Below are 20120 nucleotides of genomic sequence, written 5' to 3' on the forward strand. Positions count from 1 at the left end.
TTTTCTATGATCAAAACTTGTTTAGTTTTACTTTTGAGCTCTAATATTGAATAATTTGACAATACAATTTTTTTCATGCATCCTTATATTATAATTTTAAATTCTCACTCTTAAAAATAACATTCTAATGATTTTTTTCTTCCATTTTTGTCGTATTTATTTTTCACTTCATTCTTTGTCATGTATTTTATGTACTTATATATCACATCTATTAATTTTTTTAATTATATAACTATTTTTGTGAGTATTAGAGGAGAAAGTTTAAAATTGATGAAAAATGATATAATTGGAAAAATTTAAGATAGGAAACTAAATCATTTTATTTGTCACTTATCTAAAATTACCATATTTCTAAAACATAAATTTTATAATTTATCTTTAACTTCTCTATATAAATTCTAAATGGTTTCTTTCCTTTTTCTCTTTTTGAAATCACAAGTTAGAAGCTATTTAAAAGTAACCCTAACTCAATAAATATAACTATAATTGATATACGTTTTCAATTTTTCTTTAGTTCAGGTTTCTCCACCATTTTGTCTTTATGCATGTGGCCTTGGAGTTGTCACATGTATGATTTGACTATAAAAAAAATGAATTTGTATTAATTTAAGTTTATTATGTTTGCTTTTTAGATTTAGTTTTAAAAGAGAAAACTAGAGAATAGTTGGTCATCCTCAACTTATTCATTTTTCCAAAATATTTCCTTAGATATAAAGGTGTTTACAAGCAACGGAGTTTAACATTTAAAATATAGATTATAATAATAAATAAAATACTATGTAAAAATTATTAAATAAAAATTAATTTTAAAAATCAAAGTAATTAATTATTATATTAATTAAATTAAAAATCATTTTATAAATTAAAAAAATATTAATATATAAAATAATTTCTATTATTAATAAAAATTTATAAAGTAATTTATAAATCCATATCTAATAATTAATTATTAAAGTTTTAACTATTAATTACTTTATATTTATATTATAAATTAGTTTTAATTAGCCTTTTAAAGATTAATTTATAATATAAAATATTAGTAATTAAAAATTTGATAATTAATTTAGATATTAATTTAAAATTATTTTATAAATTTTAATAGTAAAAACAATTTTAAACATTAATATTTTTTTTAATTTTTAAAATAATATTTAATTTAATGTCTAAAATTCATAATTTCATATTATATTTTAGAAATTTGAGAAGATTTTTGTGAAGCTTAAAATAAATTATGAATAATTAAATATATAATTAATATGAAATATTTTGGATTGTTACCTTATTTTATCGTATTTGTGTTGTTTTGTTATTATCTTGTGTTGTTTCGCTATTATAATGATTATGTTTTAATAAATGAGCAAATACAAATACTAGTAGACTTCAAGATAACAAGGTAAAGTTGTCTAAACATAAATTATATATTTAATAAAATTGTGTATATATTTAAATTTAAATTTAGGAAATTTTTTATTTGTAATAGATAATATCATACAGTCTTTTATTTTATTTTAGTAATGACAATATAAATTAGTCATCAAATAAAGTTTTCTTTTTATGTATTTCATTATTATAAAATATTATATTTTTAATCAATATAAACGAGATATTTGTAAATAAAGTTTTAAATAACTATATTTTTATTCTAGTTTATTTTTTATTATTAGTAAAATGATAATTTAAAATTTTTATTTTTTAAATATTAATGTCTATTTTCATAATAGAGTTTAGGTTTGGAGATTTTTTTTTTTAAATTGAGTTTATTAATTTAAACGAGGGATTTTAGTCCTCTTATGTAATGCCTTTAAAAAACTACCATATTAGTCATTAATTACAAAATTGATAATTATAATTAAATTATATTTTATTAGGAAATATATTTATTCTATCACATTTAAAGTTTTGATTTTCTAATATCAACTACTGCAAATACATTTTATTCTTTAAACTGAATTTCTTCACATTAGAAAAGTTAAATTAATTAGAAAGAGGATATAAGGTAATTTAATGATGTTAAAGGTAATAATGAATATTCTATCCTATCACACTGACAAAAATTAACATATTAAGATTCAAATTAAAAATAGACTAAATAAAATACTGAACCTGATTTTTTTAAAAATAAAACGTAAGCTTCATTTAGTTCATTTATTATTTGATTACTTTCACTTAAAAAAATATTTAAACTATTTTTTAACTATACTGTATAACATTTAATATTATTTTATTTAAGATAATTACCTACTAATAGAAAACTGTATTTTGTATTTTTAATTGGAGCAATCCAAATAAATGATTTAATAAAGATTTTAATCCTTAATAATGTAAAATATTAAATTAAGAAATTAAAAATAAAAATATTTCTCTAGCTTCCTATTAAAGTAACTTATTTAAGGTTAACCTTAATATAATTTTTCTTTATACCTTTCCTTTTCTAAAGTGTATGATAAGTAAATTATTAAAAGTAATTAGACTATAAATTTAATGAACAATACAAAGTAAACTTCTAAATTAGCTTTAACCTCTCATTTTGTTTCATATATATATATTATTCACAGAATTTTAATATTATTAAACTTTTTTAATTTAAGTTTGACTTATTTCAATAGTCAAATTTAATTTTAAGTTTGAGTTTATTTATTTAAGTAAAGAATTTAAGTATTTGAGGAATAACTTCACTCGTCTTCTACTTTTTATATTTATATTTTCGTCTAAACAGTATAACAACCCAGGTGAAATAACACACTCATCAAAGAACAACTTTATATATATAAAATAAAACTATCTACAGGAGTTTCATAGTTTAGTTACAATTTATTTATATTTAATTATTATTAAAAATAAAAATTTATGAATGCAAAATTTTCAAAAGTAGAAATTAAAGGTACCACCATAGTTGTGAACTACGACATAGGGTTCTCCGCAGTATTAGGCTACGGTCTCACAGACCTCTTATCAACCTCCACGTGTAAGGAGCACACACTTCCCCTGGCTCCGTTTCCGCGGAACCGGTCCAAGTTTCAGTCCTAAAGCCGCATTTGGACACCACCAATTTGAACAAGGATTTGGCCCATCGCAATCCTGCCCCGTTCCGAAGCTTCCAAACACGCCGTTAGCTTTAAAAAGAAAAAAAAAGAATATAGCACGTTGGAGCATCATTCCTTTTTCGTTGCAGACCCTCACTTCATGTATTAAGAGCCCAACGCCAATTCGAATTTGGGTCTTAACTTTCACTTCGTTCTTCGATCTTGCCAACCAGGTAAACTTATTCATCAATCCCTTCTTCATTTTCTTCAACGACGAAGCGCCAGAAAATTCCAGAAACTAAATCACTCTATCTAATCTTAGCGGGAAACTAGTTTTTATTTTTATTTTTTTTATATAGATTAGATCGAACTCCACTAGTTCTCTGTTCTGAGTGGTTCGAGCATAGTTTTTTCTCGCTCCGATTGATCCGTGTAGGAAGCTCAAATTATAAATTGAGATTTGAATCGCTGATAGTTGACGATTCCTCGTGAATGTAGTAGTTAATTGCTTATTCGAATGTGTTGTTTTCAGCGAGTTCGAGTTTCAATAATGATGGAGAAGGCAGATTCTGTGCAGAAGCTGTATGCGCGCATGCGGCTCTGGGAATTTCCGGATCAGTATGTGATTGAGCCTACGGATGGATCTTCTGGTTCTTCTTTGGCTGTTAATCGAGTCGATGGATCCATGAAGCTCATCGGTAGGTTATTTTGTTACTTCCCTTCGTGCTTTTGTTATCGTATTGGTCTTCCTTTGGTGATTTTCAGTAATTCGTTACTGATCGATGTTTTTTTTAATTTGTTTTGCTCTTTTGTTGTCTTGCTTTGACAGATGAGGTTCCGGAATGCAGCTCGCTTCGTGTTCCTAAGATATATACAATTTTTGGTGTTGTAGGGATGTTGAGGCTATTGGCTGGTTAGCAATCACTTAACCATATTTGATGATGGATATTGTGGATATATTTGACTATTGTATATTCCCTTTAAGTTTTTATTTCATGTGTGTTGAAAGGACTTTTTGTTGGCGTGCATCCTTATCTATTTGATTCTGCATTAAAGCGAAGTTAATCAAGTATTTAGATTAGGGAGTTTTTTTGCGAGATAGATTATGACTGGGAATTGGGATATTTGACTAATGATTTATGATAATTGGTTTTGAAACATAAGTGAAGGTAATATTTGAATACAACACCAGCAAAAAGGTAAATTATGCATTTTTTTTTATATTTATCGTTTTAACAAAAAACGATGGGTTTAAGAATCATGGTAGCTTTACAGTCTTCCACTGTATGAGTTCCTTTTAGTTAATTTATCCTTGTAGCTTATGAAACAAGCAAGTGCCTATCCCTGCTGCCCTCTTTATTCAGTACTTGTACTTGCGGTTTTGATATTGATATGGTATCTTATTTTATTGATCTAGTTTACGTACCTGACTTCTCTCCAGAACTCATAATATTAAATGCTAGACTTCTGTTTGAGCAATCATTTTGTTGCTAAATTTAACTGTTCAACTAGGATCATATTTGCTGGTTATAACTGAGCGTGAATCTGTTGGATCTTACTTGGGGCATCCAATTTTCAAAATTTCTTCATTGAAGGTTTTTCCATGTGACAATTCTCTTAAAAACACCCCTGCTGAACAGGTATGTTTGCTACAGATTCACTTATTTCCTATTTCAGTCTATGTCCACTACCAGTTTGAAACTAATAATTACTGCATCATATTTGGCAGAAGAAAATAGAGATGGAATTTTCTGCGCTGCTTAATGTTGCTGAGAAGAGCTCTGGTCTGTTCTTCTCATATGAAACTAATTTAACTCTGAGGTATCTCTGAATATTTTTGTAGTAGTCTCTTACATTCATATTTATGAATGCAAAATCCTAACATGTGCTGCCTTACACTTGTACATATATAAATATCAACAAAAATGAAAGTACGCATACATTCTTCTTTTGATTAGTAGGCACAACCGTGAAACCTTTAAACCTATGGAAAATGCAGTTTATGCCCCTTCTTTTGTATAAAATATGTGCAAGTTTTTTGCATGGTATTTAGTTCGTTCATGTTCAAGACAAGACTTCTGCTTGCATAGTTAGTTGCATTACATAGTGCAATTTGAAAGATATCATTACACTAGAAGTGTGAATGTGAAAAGTTTGAATGAAAATATGTTTGGCCATATTGATTATAAACCTCTAGAGCATGTATTTTAGGGTTAGGTACTTATTTTAATATTAAAGATGTTTGTCACTACAATCTTGATTAAAGTTTTAGTGGTAATACTGACTGTTACTTCTTTTTTATTGTTATTATATTATGTTCTGCAGTGCACAGCGGTTGAATGACTTGGGTGATGAGTCTAGATTGCTTCCACTTTGGAGACAGGTATTTATTGTTTTTATTTTCTTTGCCACAAGCCTGGTAGTATTAGAGATATTTATTTATTTTTTTAATAAAAGGTGCTGATGCCATCTTAGAATCCTCCCCCATCCAGCATACTTTATTCTGAATATTATTCCTATGTGATATAGTTTGATTGACACTCCTGGTGTCTATGCAAAATGCCCTCTCTTAATTGATTTTTTCTGCAGCTTTTGGTTTTCCCTATTTTTCTGCTTATGATATTAAATTATTGATCACAGGCAGAACCTCGATTCCTATGGAACAATTATATGTTAGAAGTGCTCATAGATAACAAGGTAGGTTTGTGGCAATTTTATTTTTACCTGTTCAATGTTTTAAGTACTTATGAGTTCTTTATATTACTAACCAACAAGTGTGCAATCATGTGCTTTCCAGCTTGAACCATACTTGCTCCCCGTAGTCCAAGGCAGTATCCTTATTTGATTAACTATTTGCAATGCTATTGCGCGATCATGTAACTGTTTCTTTTCAAGGTTATCCTTAACAAGTAAATAGGCTTTCATCACTATCAAGCAGCCATTGGGAAAGATATTATTGATGTCACTTTGATTGCTAGGAGATGCACAAGAAGAAATGGTATTTAAAACTTTTACATAGGTTTCTATTTATTTCCATGCACCAAAACAAAGTAAAAATCTGTCGTTTTTAGATTGATTTTGCACTTTAAATATCATATATATGTATGCATGTTCCTGACCGTTTATAAAATCAAAATCTGAGGCCATGAAATTAGTTTAACAGTTAATGTGGTGGTGGTGATATTGAAAACAATTATGAGATTTGTTTGCAGTTGCACTTCTTTATGGTTCATCTTTTGGTTGCACTAAAAATGGATGGTAGAGGGTAGAGAATATGTTTTAGTTATTGACAGTTTAGGCTGGGGCATTTAATGAAGACCATGCCGAATATTACAGTTTTCTCTGCTCTCCATCTCCCAATAACATGACAACTATTTTGGTATTTGACCATAGAGTAGAGATTGATACAATGAAAAGATTCCCCACGTTACACTGATTATATTAACTAGGGCCATGAAAGCAATGTTTTAGTGGGTACTAGTATTGAGCAATACAGAGCAAATTGTTTATCAATTAGTTAAAATTTATATAGCTGAAACAATTGGATGAACCATTAAAGTATTAATCACAATTATATAGAGAAATAAAAAGCATTTCATTCTAGATGAAGATCCTCATGAAAATTATGTATTGAACATGTTAATTTGATACTATGATTTAAAATCATTTGTACCATGTAGGCATCTTGAAATATTTTGTATGAGAAACAAATACCAAATACATTTGACCATCTAGGCTTTTTTAACACTTTAAGATGGATGCCATCATCTTTTATTGGTGGTTGACTGATACTAAAAATATAATTTTGTTTCTTGAAAGGAACTCGGATGTGGAGAAGAGGAGCTGATCCTGATGGTTATGTTGCCAATTTTGTGGAAACAGAACAGATTATGCAGTTTAATGGGTATACCGCTTCATTTGTTCAGGTATTGCTTTCTATGAGTGTGAAATCAACCAGTTACATGGTGGGTTTGGCATTCAAGATATGAATGTGTTGATGACTTAATTCAGATTAGTGATCCTATTCTTAAAGTATTTCCATTGTTTTGAATTAAGTTGAACACGACCTTTTCCAGTTATAGGCAAGTTAACAGCAACATAATTAATAAACTATTGGTATCTGTCTAGATTTTTTATTATAAGTCGGAAAAAATACTTATTTTCATGTTCAATATATTTGAAAAATTCTTTATTGTCTACCCAAATTAGTATTAAGTATTTTTGTTCCCTTCAAATTAATGGTGTTGAATTTTCAAGAAGCAAGCATCTTGGCTAGTTGGTGCTTAAAAGTAACCTTAAGTTTCGTAAAACAAGTGATACCAAAGCAGCTCACAGAATTATACCTCTGATTTTGTTGCCAAGGATACTTGGAGCAGGTTTCTGAATAACGACCAAATAACGTGCTTTTCTTTCACTAGAGTTTTGTAGTGGAGAATCGTAGTTTTGGTTCTATCTATTTTAGAAAAATTTCTCAACAAATTTCTCAAGGAGGTAAGATGAATAAAAGTTCTTGCATAAGTTAAAATTAACTTATGCATTTCTTTAGAAGTTTTACCAGGTACCTTCTCAACAAGCACCTACAAAATTAATTGAGCTCAAGAATCTTATCTTAGAAATGTTTAACAACAGGGTTTACAATTGAAAAGCTCCTATAAGCTACAAGCTAACCCAAACAAGGCCTAAAATAACTTTCTTACATTCGTCCTTTCTATTGTATTTACTGTCCCACATTCACCGTGACACAATCTATCAAACATTGTCATTGTTTCTTTTTCTAGATTTGAAAAATATTGGTGGGGAGAATTACAAAGCAATCTCACGATAATATATTTTTTTAAGGGATAAATCCATTTTTTGCTTAGAATTACATGTTCATTTATTTTTTACAGAAGCTCATTTCTTGCAAATTTACTTTTCTAGTTTCAAGATGGGTTGATATTGAATTGTAAAGATTACTAGATACTGCTAGGCCAAGTATTACCTCATGCAGTGACTTGTAACTTTTAATTGAACAGAAAATAGCATTACAACATAACAATACTTGGGTATTTTTGTAATTAAAATATATGGTCCCCCTAAAAAGATTTGTACGTAGTCGGATTTAAGGTTATCTTGACAGTTACCTTGTGATATTCATAGTTGGAATGTTGGATGCAAACTAGTATTAGCAGGTTTTTCATGGAGATCTGTGCTGCTATCTTATATTAGAATGGGTGATTTTTGCCATTATATGATCCAAAAGTACATGACTGTGATAAAAGCAAAGCAAGAGGAGCTTGGATGTTTGCTTTTAGTTGTGAGATAAATGCTTACTGTAGTGTACCACTAACATTGTGTCAGTCAATTAAACATGTACTTCATTTCATATCAAAGTCATTTTGGTTGAGTTTTTGCAGGTGCGTGGTTCAATCCCACTCCTCTGGCAGCAAATCGTTGATTTAACTTATAAACCGAAGTTTGAGTTGTTGAAACCTGAGGAGGCTGTAAGTGGTTGTATTTCTAAGGTCTACATATATTATTCTATGTGTGTTTCACTCATATTTCTTTGTTTAATATGCAGCCACGAGTCCTAGAGAGGCATTTCTTAGATTTAAGGAAAAAATACGGGGCTGTATTAGCTGTTGATCTTGTTAACAAGGTAAATATTCTTTCATTTCATAATGAGTTGAGAATACTTATATAATGGTTGACAATTTTACCGGATGGTGTATGTAATTACATTGTAAATTTTTTATGACTGTAAAGAATGTGTGCAACCTGTTTGCACCAATAAAAATACTATAGATATATCATGTATACGTTCCTAAGAATGTGTGATAATGAGCGTGAAATTTTTATGTATCAGCATGCATACATTTGAGCCCTCTATTTTTTCCTTGGTATTTTTCAGCACGGAGGAGAAGGGCGATTGTGTGAAAAATTTGGTGAAACAGTGCAGCATGTGGCTAGCAATGATGTAAGGTAGAAGTCTCTTTCAGTTAACTTTTAGGCTAATATACATACATTCTTATGTTTTTGGGTTACCCATGTAAATTTGATTTTTTTTTTGTAGATATCTGCACTTTGATTTTCACCATATCTGTGGGCACGTTCATTTCGATCGTCTCTCAATCCTTTATGAACAAATTTCAGATTTTCTGGAGAGAAACGGGTATGGTCATTTTTATTGGTTAAGCTATTAGATATTGACATTCTTGAGGATTAGTTGCAATTTGATTCATGCTTTTTCATTGATTGGTTTCATTCTGGGAGCTTTTTATGAACTACTTATCCTTGAAAAAATACCATAGTTTATATATTACTTATCTTTGATTCATGCTTTTACATGGATTGGTTCCATGCAGGGAGCTTTTTATGAACTACTTATATTTGAAAAAATACCAATAGTTTATATTACTATGTATGTTATGCTGCTTAATTTGGAACGTCTGCTATAATAACTTGGACACTTTCAAGCATAATGTCATGAGCTGTCTTACAAATATATGAAGCTAGTTTTTGTATAACTGAGACATTTAAAAATAAAAATCTGAACCTGGGTTGCATATTTATTTGGGAATTATAGATATCTTCTGCTGAATGAAAAGGGAGAGAAAATGAAGGAACAGCTTGGAGTTGTTAGGACCAATTGTATTGATTGTCTAGACCGTACAAATGTAACTCAGGTTGGTTGATTCACTTAGCTAAATGTATGTATCTGTGTTTATGAAATTATGACATAATTTTCCTGCATACTCATGTTTAAGTATGTATGCAGAGCATGATAGGTCGAAATATGTTGGAATATCAGCTTAGAAGGCTTGGTGTCTTTGGTGCTGAAGAAACCATTAGTTCACACCCAAATCTGGATGAAAGCTTTAAGATCTGTGAGTGCTTATTAATTTTCAGATTATGTGATTTCAAATAGATATATGTTATATTTTGTTGTTATCTTCATTTAATACTATCAAATTTCATTGTTTCATAGCACTTGAAACTAGATTTCTGACTGATTCTCTTTGGTCAGTGTGGGCTAATCATGGGGATGATGTAAGCATTCAATACTCAGGAACTCCTGCTCTTAAAGGAGACTTTGTCAGGTATTTTTTTGATGAATTTTTCTAAAGCATTTCATTCTCCTCAAATATAAAGAAGATTGAGAAATCAAGATCCCGTGAAGGTTCTTCTATACTGATTTCTTTTTGGTGAAATTCTATGCTGAAGTTAAATTAGCATAGGATAATTTGAAACCATCTTGAGAGTGTCTTGCATTATATACTGCTGGTTATTATTGTATTGTCAGTTGCAATGTAGACTCTTTTAACTAATAATAGGACAGGAATTAGTTTTTGTTAGAGATTCCGCATCAACTAGAGATTAAAACATTTCATAAAATATAAATGTGTGCAAACCTCACCTTAAAAACTAGTTTTATAAGGTTGAGTTAAACTATATATTTATATAGGGGGTGACCTGATAAGTCCAACAAACTCTTGTTAGGATAAAGTTTAGATGACTCTGATCCCATATTGAGAAATAGATTTTAAGCCTAACTCAATCTTATAAAACCGATTTATAAAGGTGAGGTTTATACCCACATAAACTATGAAATGTCCTAATCTCTAATTGATGCGGGATCTCCAATTCTGTAATTTTTGTGCCAGATGTTTTTTCTTTGTTCATCTTGGCTCATTCTCTATAGATTTATACTGCTTAATTTTATTGACTATTCAACTAGAATCACGAATCGTATCATAACTAACATAATTATGCAAATGTTGTGTACTTTCAAGGTTTAATAACTTACTGGCATTGATAAGAGTCGTCATTTCTTGTTCTAATTAGGTTGCTGTTATGATTTTGAGTTTAACCACTGTGGCTTCTCTAATTAAATTGTGTTGGGTTCAGGTTTGGGCACCGCACAGTTCAAGGGATAATACAAGATGGCTGTAATGCTCTTCTACGATATTATTACAATAACTTTCGTGATGGAACAAAGCAGGTTTGTGAGGCTAAATTATCATTATGTACGTTGTACTCCAGCAGTCTAGCTATTGTGTAGAATCTCTAGGTTGTCCATTGATCATAACTTATCATATCTAGGTTTTTGTCCTTTGTACATTTGATCTCTAAGTTTTTGCTACTCTATAATGGTTAGTAATTATGCTTTTGGAGATATTGAGTTTTCATGTAATGTTTCAATGTGGATCATTATCTATAATATTATTTGTTCAATATGCTTTAACACCACCTGAATAGATCTTGTGTAAATTAATCTTTTTAAATGTTAGATTAAAGAATTTATTGATATATCAGTAATTGATTTATGCTGTTGATGTTTTTTTATCATGCGAAGGATGCAATTGATCTCATACAAGGACATTATATAGTTTCTGTCAGCCGAGATGCAGCTGCCAGTTCTCAGAAAGGAGGCCTTGATGCTATAGCTGTGAGTACTTTTTAAATGGAAGTCTTGTCCTGAATAAGCTTAAGACATCTATTTTGGTCTAAGAACAGTTTTTAGAAATTTCACAATTTTATAAATACTTTTTAACTTCTATAATGCATGGCTAAAATCATTCTGGTTATACTTAAATTAATTGGAAACTAATTTTTATGGATATGGTGTATGTCTCGTGTACGAAAAAATAATTAAATAAATACTTTATTCAGTGTTTGATTAGACTTGTTTTCTTTTCAAGGCTTACGGAAAGTTGGTCCTGATACTACATGAAAGTGGTGGGTTGTAATGGGCCATAGGCACAAAATGCATGAAACCAAAGTCACTCATGTTTTATTTATTTACTCAAAAGCGGCCTTTTATATTCAGGAACAACCGGATTTTTCAATCAAGGAAATATTTGAGTGATTAAGTGGCTGGATTTGAATACTAATATTTTTTTTGTGTGCATATTTTGCTGGTATGCAGTTCATTCATGTAAAATGCTTCAATGTAGTCATATGCATTAAATGCCAATTGATATTAATGTTACTCCATTTTATCTTTGCAGTCATTTCCCATGGCTTTTGCTCTGGTTTTGACTGGATTCCTCTTTGCAACCATGTCCTTGAGGCAAGGTGAGTTGACTTTTGTTTAAGTTGAAGATTCAAATATACCTGAAGGCTATTAGCTGGGGGGGTGTTAGAAAGAAGTAGAATAGAGAAGATAAAAGAATATGAAAATAGAAGGGATGACCGCTACCTAGAAGAACAGAACTTGGGTTCAAAGGAATCCTTAGCTAATAACTAGTTAGTCAATAGTTGTAAAAAAACTTCATTAATACATCCCATGAAGCTCGGATATACCTATGTCCGTATTGGGCAATGACATATGTATGTCACTCGCGCTACACATATAAGTGAAGTGTCTAATTTACAAAATATTTATCTAGGTGAAGTGTCTAATTTATAAATTATGTTTTTGGTATGTGAAACCTCAACCCAACGTTTATAAGGATATACATGGTGATTTTTTTACAAGTTTAAAACTCAAACTTATTATATAAGTTTTTATTATAATTATAAAAATAAGGAGTAGATCCTATATATAATTAAAAATATTTAGGTTATATATGTATTATTAGGAACGTTTTTATTTATTTTCTTATCATATTTTCATATAATGTGAAATTTTTTGAAGTTGTTAATTTGGTTTTAGATGAATCTCGATTAGTATCTTTTTCAATGATGATGATCAAGAAAGGAATGAAATGTCTTAAATGAATTAGATTTCATTTCACTTTTTGAACATTAGATAGATAGATTAGATTCATTTTTTATTAAGTAACAGTATGTTCAGATTGTTATATTTGATTAATTTTTTATATATGATTTTTATTATATAAATCTTGATTGTCTATTTAAGTAATTTATATATATTCATTTTAGAGATTATAAATGTCGTATTGTGGCGTCCATGTGGGTGCTACATAGGATGCATAAAAAAATGAGAAAACCTTACATGACTCCATTTTCCTGTTCTAATGTTGCATCTAACTTTTTGTAATTTGATAAAAAGTTAAAAATATAAGGGACTGGGTCTTAATCAGAAAACATGGATGAGTAATACCATACAATTTTCGTGTGATCCAATTTTGTACAATTTAGCATTTTTCATAACAACTTCCCATACTACTTCCCCTCAAGATAAACCTACTTCAATTTGCGTTATTCTAATATATACTTCAATTAGACTATAATAGGTCTGTTAGTTGAGGGCCCTGCATGCTGCCAATAATTAGTAAGAGGGGTTGAGAGGAATTAATCAATTGGTGAGTTAGTATTCTGGCTAGGAGAGTCAATTTGTGCATTCTTTCTGTCGATCAATAACAATAATTTCTTGGTGTGCTTAGTATAGGTCATATCTTTTAACGAACCTGTGAGCGTAATCAAATTAATTTGAAGTGGTCAGACGTCATGTCACTGATGCTGCTGCGTAATTTTCTACTCTAGGGTTTCCAGATATTTAAACAAAAATGTGAGATGAAATTTTGTTAGAATTAATGCGCTTACCTCTTTGCTTAGATACTGTTAAAAGAATGGCATATGCCTGTGCTTGTTACATTATTTTAAGTTGTTTTGAAGTTTGATTAGCATCCAAAGAAGTTTTGTCCGTGTCTTGGTAACATATACTTATGCTATACGTTGACTTTGGTAGGCTGGGTTTAGGTTTATGAGTCTCTACAAGTGGTGTGAAATAATCTTTTGTTCATTGTTTCAACAGTGCGATACGATTTTCGGCATTTCTTCTTTTCACTAATGTGGGCGGGCATTAGTGTCGGTATAGCAGCATTTGTGAGGGCCAACGGCCGTGTTTTCTGCAACAGACCTCGCCTACACAATCCCCGGTGATAATTTCTATACATATCAGTTTGAACAATTGATTTTTTAATTTGAAGGTCCAACTTCTGCAGCAGGAATCACCGTCAGAAGACGTAGTTCTACATCTAGATCACTTTAACGATCAATATTTACATGAGGCTCCTTCTTGCAGCTTATTATATTTATTCTTGCTAATTTGTAATCATTGTAGCTTCCACATATATACTCATCATAGTCCATTCATCTCCCATTTGTGAGTCATTGCTACTTTACCGGTGTTTTCTTATGCACCGTCTCATCCCTGTATATCTGATTTGTATTTGCGCCTTCTTTAAAAGATTATGAGACATTTTAAGGTTTTTAGGAAACACACTGATTTCATTATCTACTATTATTTTAAGCAAATTCTTTATTTCTGCAATAATTTTACTTTTTTATTTCAAAAATCAAGGTTCTTGCGTGTTTGCTGTAGTAGAGGCTGTCTGTGCATTCTATACTAGACCGGGTTTTCTAAAATAATTGTTGATAAAAAGAAAAAGAAGGGGGAAAGTCCGTAAATTAACGTTAGCAGTTGTATGTGCTATATACACCAGACGGATCCTTTAAGCTGCCGAACATGACCTTTGTTGTTTCGATAGGATTCATAAAGGGGAATGAACCAAATTGTCAAAATCCAGAGATATTATTATTTATTTGTATGCTTAAAAAAGGAATAACTAATGTTCATGCACGTATTTTCTAATTTTTAATTTTTTTTTGCTTGTTACTTAATTTATTTTGAGTTTTTTTAACTTGTTTACCTCATTTTTATTTTATTTTATTTTCAATTATCTAACGTTTAAATTTATTGATTTTTTATTATTTTAATCTTTCGATGGTTTATTATTTATTTGTTAATTCACCATCTTAGAAACTTTGTAATAACATAAAAAGTTTTAAGAGAAGAATTCAATTATAATATGGAAAAACTTTGAAGATAAAAGATTTTTTAATAAATGAAAGTAAATAATAAATATTGAAAGAATATATTTTCATTTTTTACGATTAAATTATATATAATGGTCTTTTTAAGCAACAAAATAGGGTTTTTAATTATTAATTAAAAACATGTACTTGTAATAATGAAAGTAAATAATAAATATTGAAAGAATATATTTTCATTTTTTATGATTAAATTATATATAATGGTCTTTTTAAGCAACAAAATAGGCTTTTTAATTATTAATTAAAAATATGTACTTGTAATTTATATATTTAAAAACTTGCGGCATAAAGTAACTAAAACATATTAAAATTGAAATGGTGGAAACATAAAAGGTCAATTAACACCTATATAAAAATAAATGTAAAAGTCACCAACCTTCTATGTGTTTGATTTTTACTTTGGTGCTCCAAACTTTTTTTTCTTTTCCCTCCCGTTTGTACATTAAATTTTTGTTTAAAACTTAGATTTAAGTTTGCAAAGGACGTGTGCGATTCACAGTCGATTTAAAGTTGAAATTTAACAAGTTTTTATACAGACATTTTGCAATTTTTAAAAATGATTTACATAATTTATTTAAAAAAATATTTTTAATTTTATAAATATATTATTTATATAGACGGATTAAATTGAATTTTTATCAAATGGATTAGAATTTTATCTGATCAATCCATTTCGAATATCGCTTCGATTTTAAATAAGGACAGTAAATAATTTGAATTGAGTAAGAAAAATTATTAACTCTAGTTTCAGTAAAACAATTTTTTAAATTAGATATTTTTTAAAATAAAAAATAAGAAACTGGTTAGCATGACCTTATTTTCTATATGAAGTTGTTTTCATATGGAGTTCCGATATTTGAACAACCATAACTCTACCATTCAACTGTCTACGTGACAAAAATAATATTATTTTATTGGAGTTGTGAGGTCCACATTGAATACATTTAACATTTTCTTTTAGGGTTAGAAAGTGAAGAAATTAGGGCTTCTTCTTCACGTTCTCATTTCTCTTCACTTTTCTTCTTCACCTTCTTATTCTTCTTCCCGTCGCGGTCTTTCCCTTCATTTTTGTTCTCCTTCATTCTTTAGTGGGTTGTTGCAAGTGGTGTGCACATTCTCCTTCATGTTCTTGTCGTACTGCAAGTGTCGTGTCGTGCTCTTCCACCTTCTTCTCAAGGTTTCTCCTCCACCTTCTCTTCCACCGTGAGTTTTAGGGATTCGTGACCAAAGGTAATAAATTTTGTATTCATTTCTTTATTAAGTGAAAGATTCATGTTGTGTGCTTTGTATTGGGTGATATGTGTTTAAATCTGTTGTGGTCATAGTTGTTTGAGCTTACTATTTGTTTTTTTTTATGGAGCATGACTTTTTTTTGTGTGGAATCTATTGTTAAAAGTATACATTTGCGTTTACTTAATTTGTGTAACTATGTTTGCTTTTTTAGTATTTTTTTTCTCCAAAAAATACATTTTCTGAAGCTATTATGGTTGGGGTGGGACATGATTTAGGGAGAAAGTGAGTTAAATAAGGTTTTTAGAGGGTGACAGTATCTGGTGACCTTAGTAGGAATATGTGGTGACTCACGTTAGACTTTTTGCATAGACCCAGGGAAACTTTTTTTGAAACTGTCTAGTGAGTATCCGTGTTTCTTCTGGAGGTTATGAGGTGAGGAAAAAATGGGTTAAATGAGTTCCTTAGAGGGCATGAGAGTAGAACAATGTGCAATGAGCAAAAAAATTTACTCAATTTAAAGTGTGACACTATGTGGTGACACTAGTAGGAATATGTGATGACCCATATTAGTAAAATGCATAACATATTTGACCTTCGATTTAATTTCCATTTCTTAAAACAGTTCTTATCCATATAACTATGCACGAGTGTTTTTAAATAGAAGTTACTTGTACTTGCTATAGACCACAGACAAGCCTGCCAATTCAGAAGTTATGTGTTCGAGGGTCATGGGTGAAATTGAAGTCAACCTAAATACATTCAATGAGATACGTAGTACAGTTGAGGGGCTACGTACAAAATATGTATGTTGTTGAAGAACTAAACTCTTTCAAATGATGTATAACTTTGAATAATATGTAATAATAACTAATGCTATTGTATCCATTCTTAGGTCTCAAACAATCCTTCTATTGGGTTTGTTTTGTTGTTGACATCATTAGATAGTGATTTGAATAGTTCACACAACTGAAGTGCACCTTAGGTCATTCGGTTATTTCTACTACAACTTATTCCAATGTTTTATTCACTAAATTTGTTATACATCAAGATGTTTTTAAGTCATCTTTGTTATTCCTTTGCAGGTAAGAAACAACGCCCTGAGTAAATGTTGACGAATATGACAATGTATTAAGGATGAAGTTTATGAATGACACGTGTACAGTTTTATTAAGTATTCTTGAATAATGGTAGTAGATGTTCAGTCACCCACATGCAATAGGTGGGTTGTATATGTTTGTATGAAAATTTTGTTACCGTATTGAATATATTTTGTAAGATTAAAGTGTACACGGTTATCCTAAAAAAATATATTTTTCACAAAATGTTATGTTTTCTCTTCTTTTAAACACCGTTACTCAAATATTTATTTTAGGAATAACAATGCGGAAGATTTTTCTAAATCCAACAATTACGTGAGTGCTTTTAGCAGTGATGCATTTTCACTTGACATACCTAATTTGGTTCCACCCAAAGGCCAATATTACTTGTATTTAAGCACTGATGTTTTTTCGCTTGCACTAGATAATATCGTTCGAGCCAAACATGTCCAGTGGTGAAGGGTGTCTTTTCGGTCAAACTAAAATTAATGGCTTGAACGAAATTTATTCAGTGGTGAAGAGGTGCAGTTTAGCTGACACTAAAAAATTGGATTGAGCCAAAATGATCCAGTGATGAAAGGGTGTAGTTCAGCTTGCACTAAAAATATTGGATTGAGCTAAAATGCTTCAGTGGTGAAGGGGTGCACTTTAGCTTGTACTAAAAATATAGGATTGAGCCAAAATAATCTAGTGGTGAAGGGGTGCACTTTAGCTTGCACTAAAAATATTGGATTGAGCCAAAATGATCCAATGGTGAAGGGGTGCACTTTAGCTTGCACTAAAAATATTGGATTGAGACAAAATGATCCAATGGTGAAAGGGTGCACTTTAGGTTGCACTAAAAATGTGTGTAGAAAAATTGTCACAGGTCACCACATTTTCCTTCAAAGGTCACCACTTATTCTCTACCAAGTCACCACCAAGTCTAACATGACCCAAGTCCATCTATGATTGCACTTCTTCGCATCTATGTAGGTCGGCCCCTCCTCCCTCACTTCACACTCACATCATGCTCATGCACCGCCCTTCCATGAGAATGCACTTTTCAGTGTGGGTAAAATTAGAAAAATCTACTCTGCGTGCAGAAACTTTGTCACAGGTCACCACATTTTCTTTCATAAGTCACCACTTATTCCCTACCAGGTCACCAAGTCTGACATGACCCAAGTCCATCTGTGATTGCACTTGTTCACATCCATATAGGTCGACCCCTCCTCCCTCACTTGACACTCACATCATGCTCATGCACCGCCCTTCCGAGAGAATGAACTTTTCAATGTGGGTAAAATTAGAAAAAGCTACTATGTGTGTAGAAACTTTGTCACAGGTCACCACATTTTTGTTCATAGGTCACCACTTTTTCCCTACCAGGTCACGACCAAGTCTGACATGACCTAAATCCATTTGTCATTGCACTTCTTCATATGCATATAGGTGGGGTCCTCCTCACTCACTTCACACGAACATGATGCTCACACACTGCCCTTCCCAGAGAATGCACTTTTTTCTATGGGTCAAATTAGGAAAATGTACTCTGTGTGAGGAAACTTTGTCACAGGTCCCCACATTTTCCTTCATGGGTCACCACTTATTCTCTACCAGGTCACTACCACGTCTGACATGATCCAAGTCCTTCTATGATTGCACTTATTTACATGCATATAGGTCGGGCCGTCCTCACTCACTCCACACAGAGAATGCACTTTTATATGTGGGTCAAATTAGGAGAATGTAATTTGTGTGCATAAAATGTGTCACAGGTCACCATATTTTCTTTCATGGGTCACCATGTATTCTCTACTAGGTCACCACCATGTCTGACATGACACAAGTCCATCTGTGATTGCACTTCTTCACATGCATATAGGTGGGCCCCTCCTCACTCACTTCACACGAACATGATGCTCATGCACCGCCTTTTCCAGGGAATGCACTTTTCTTTGTGGGTCAAATTAGGAAAATGTACTCCGTGTGCAAAAACTTTGTCACAGGTCACCACATTTTCCTTCATGGGTCACCACTTATTCCCTAGCACTTCACCGCAATTTTATTTTGTTTGTTATTTTAAAATTGTACAGATGATCAATTTTTTAAAACATTAAGTACAACTTTTGATCGAATGTTGCTTATGCATAATATCATGAACTTTTGTCTTCCTCACTTGGATCCTAGTTGTATATCTTTTACCCAAAGACTTGGTAAAAAAGTTGCCAATTTTTGTACTTTAACTTAATATTCTTCACTTTACACATATTTTAGTGTAGCAAAATGGGGAAATGTAAATATTTATAACTTTCTTTTGACTGAGTCCAAGCAACTAAGAACGAAGTCATCCTTCACCAAGAACGACCTGTTAGAAAGGATGGCTTTAAACTAGAGGGGGGTGAATTGTTTAAAGAGGGTTTTCGCAAAATTTTAAGTCAAGAATGAAATTATCTCAAGAAACAATTGATAAGGAATCCAGTTTGCCAAAACAACAAGCAAAAACAGCAGTACCAGAAAAAACAATCGGTTGTTTCGCAAAAACAATCTGTTGTTTCGCAAAAACAATCGGTTGTTTCGCAAAAACAATCGGTTGTTTATACCAGCAAACAAATATCAAAACTGAATTTAAAGAGATTAAGGATAGAGAGATTGCACACAGATGTTTATACTGGTTCACTCTAAACCCAGAGCTACATCCAGCCTTCTCAGAAACAACTGAGGAAATCCACTAAGCAACCACACCTTGATCACTTACACCACAACCAAGAAAGTGACCTTGATCCCCTCAAGACACACACTTCTCTTGGCCAACACACCAACACTAAGATTGTTGATCTTGATCCCTTCAAGAACACACAGCAAATCTCAGCAAACACACAAACGAAACTTGTTCAACAGAGTACAAGAATTACACTTGTTACAGAAGATAATCTGAAATCAATACAAGCCAAAATCCTATTCCACACACTTTGATCAATCACAAACTCTAAGCAATCTC

At 31.0% G+C, this 20120-nt stretch overlaps 1 protein-coding gene across 2 annotated transcripts; it reads left to right on the forward strand.

The window, feature by feature from the left end:
- Positions 1-2902: 2902 nt before the first annotated feature.
- Positions 2903-14191, forward strand: LOC137811024 (phosphoinositide phosphatase SAC7-like). Of its 2 annotated transcripts, none has more exons than XM_068612575.1 (21): positions 2903-3256; positions 3556-3721; positions 3853-3936; positions 4536-4663; positions 4753-4844; positions 5349-5406; positions 5664-5720; positions 5821-5854; positions 5941-6021; positions 6843-6949; positions 8420-8506; positions 8584-8661; positions 8914-8984; positions 9076-9174; positions 9589-9688; positions 9781-9889; positions 10030-10102; positions 10911-11004; positions 11359-11451; positions 12014-12080; positions 13726-14191. In XM_068612575.1, the coding sequence occupies exons 2-21, from the start codon at positions 3574-3576 to the stop codon at positions 13851-13853; spliced, it is 1788 nt and encodes a 595-aa protein (XP_068468676.1). In that variant the 5' UTR covers positions 2903-3256; positions 3556-3573; the 3' UTR covers positions 13854-14191. The 2 variants fall into 2 exon arrangements, with proteins under 2 accessions (XP_068468676.1, XP_068468677.1); XM_068612576.1 differs by having other exon boundaries at positions 3251-3455.
- The last annotated feature ends 5929 nt before the right edge of the window (positions 14192-20120 follow it).

This window comes from Phaseolus vulgaris, chromosome 2, assembly GCF_000499845.2.
Source record: "Phaseolus vulgaris cultivar G19833 chromosome 2, P. vulgaris v2.0, whole genome shotgun sequence".
NCBI classification, from domain to species: domain Eukaryota; kingdom Viridiplantae; phylum Streptophyta; class Magnoliopsida; order Fabales; family Fabaceae; genus Phaseolus; species Phaseolus vulgaris.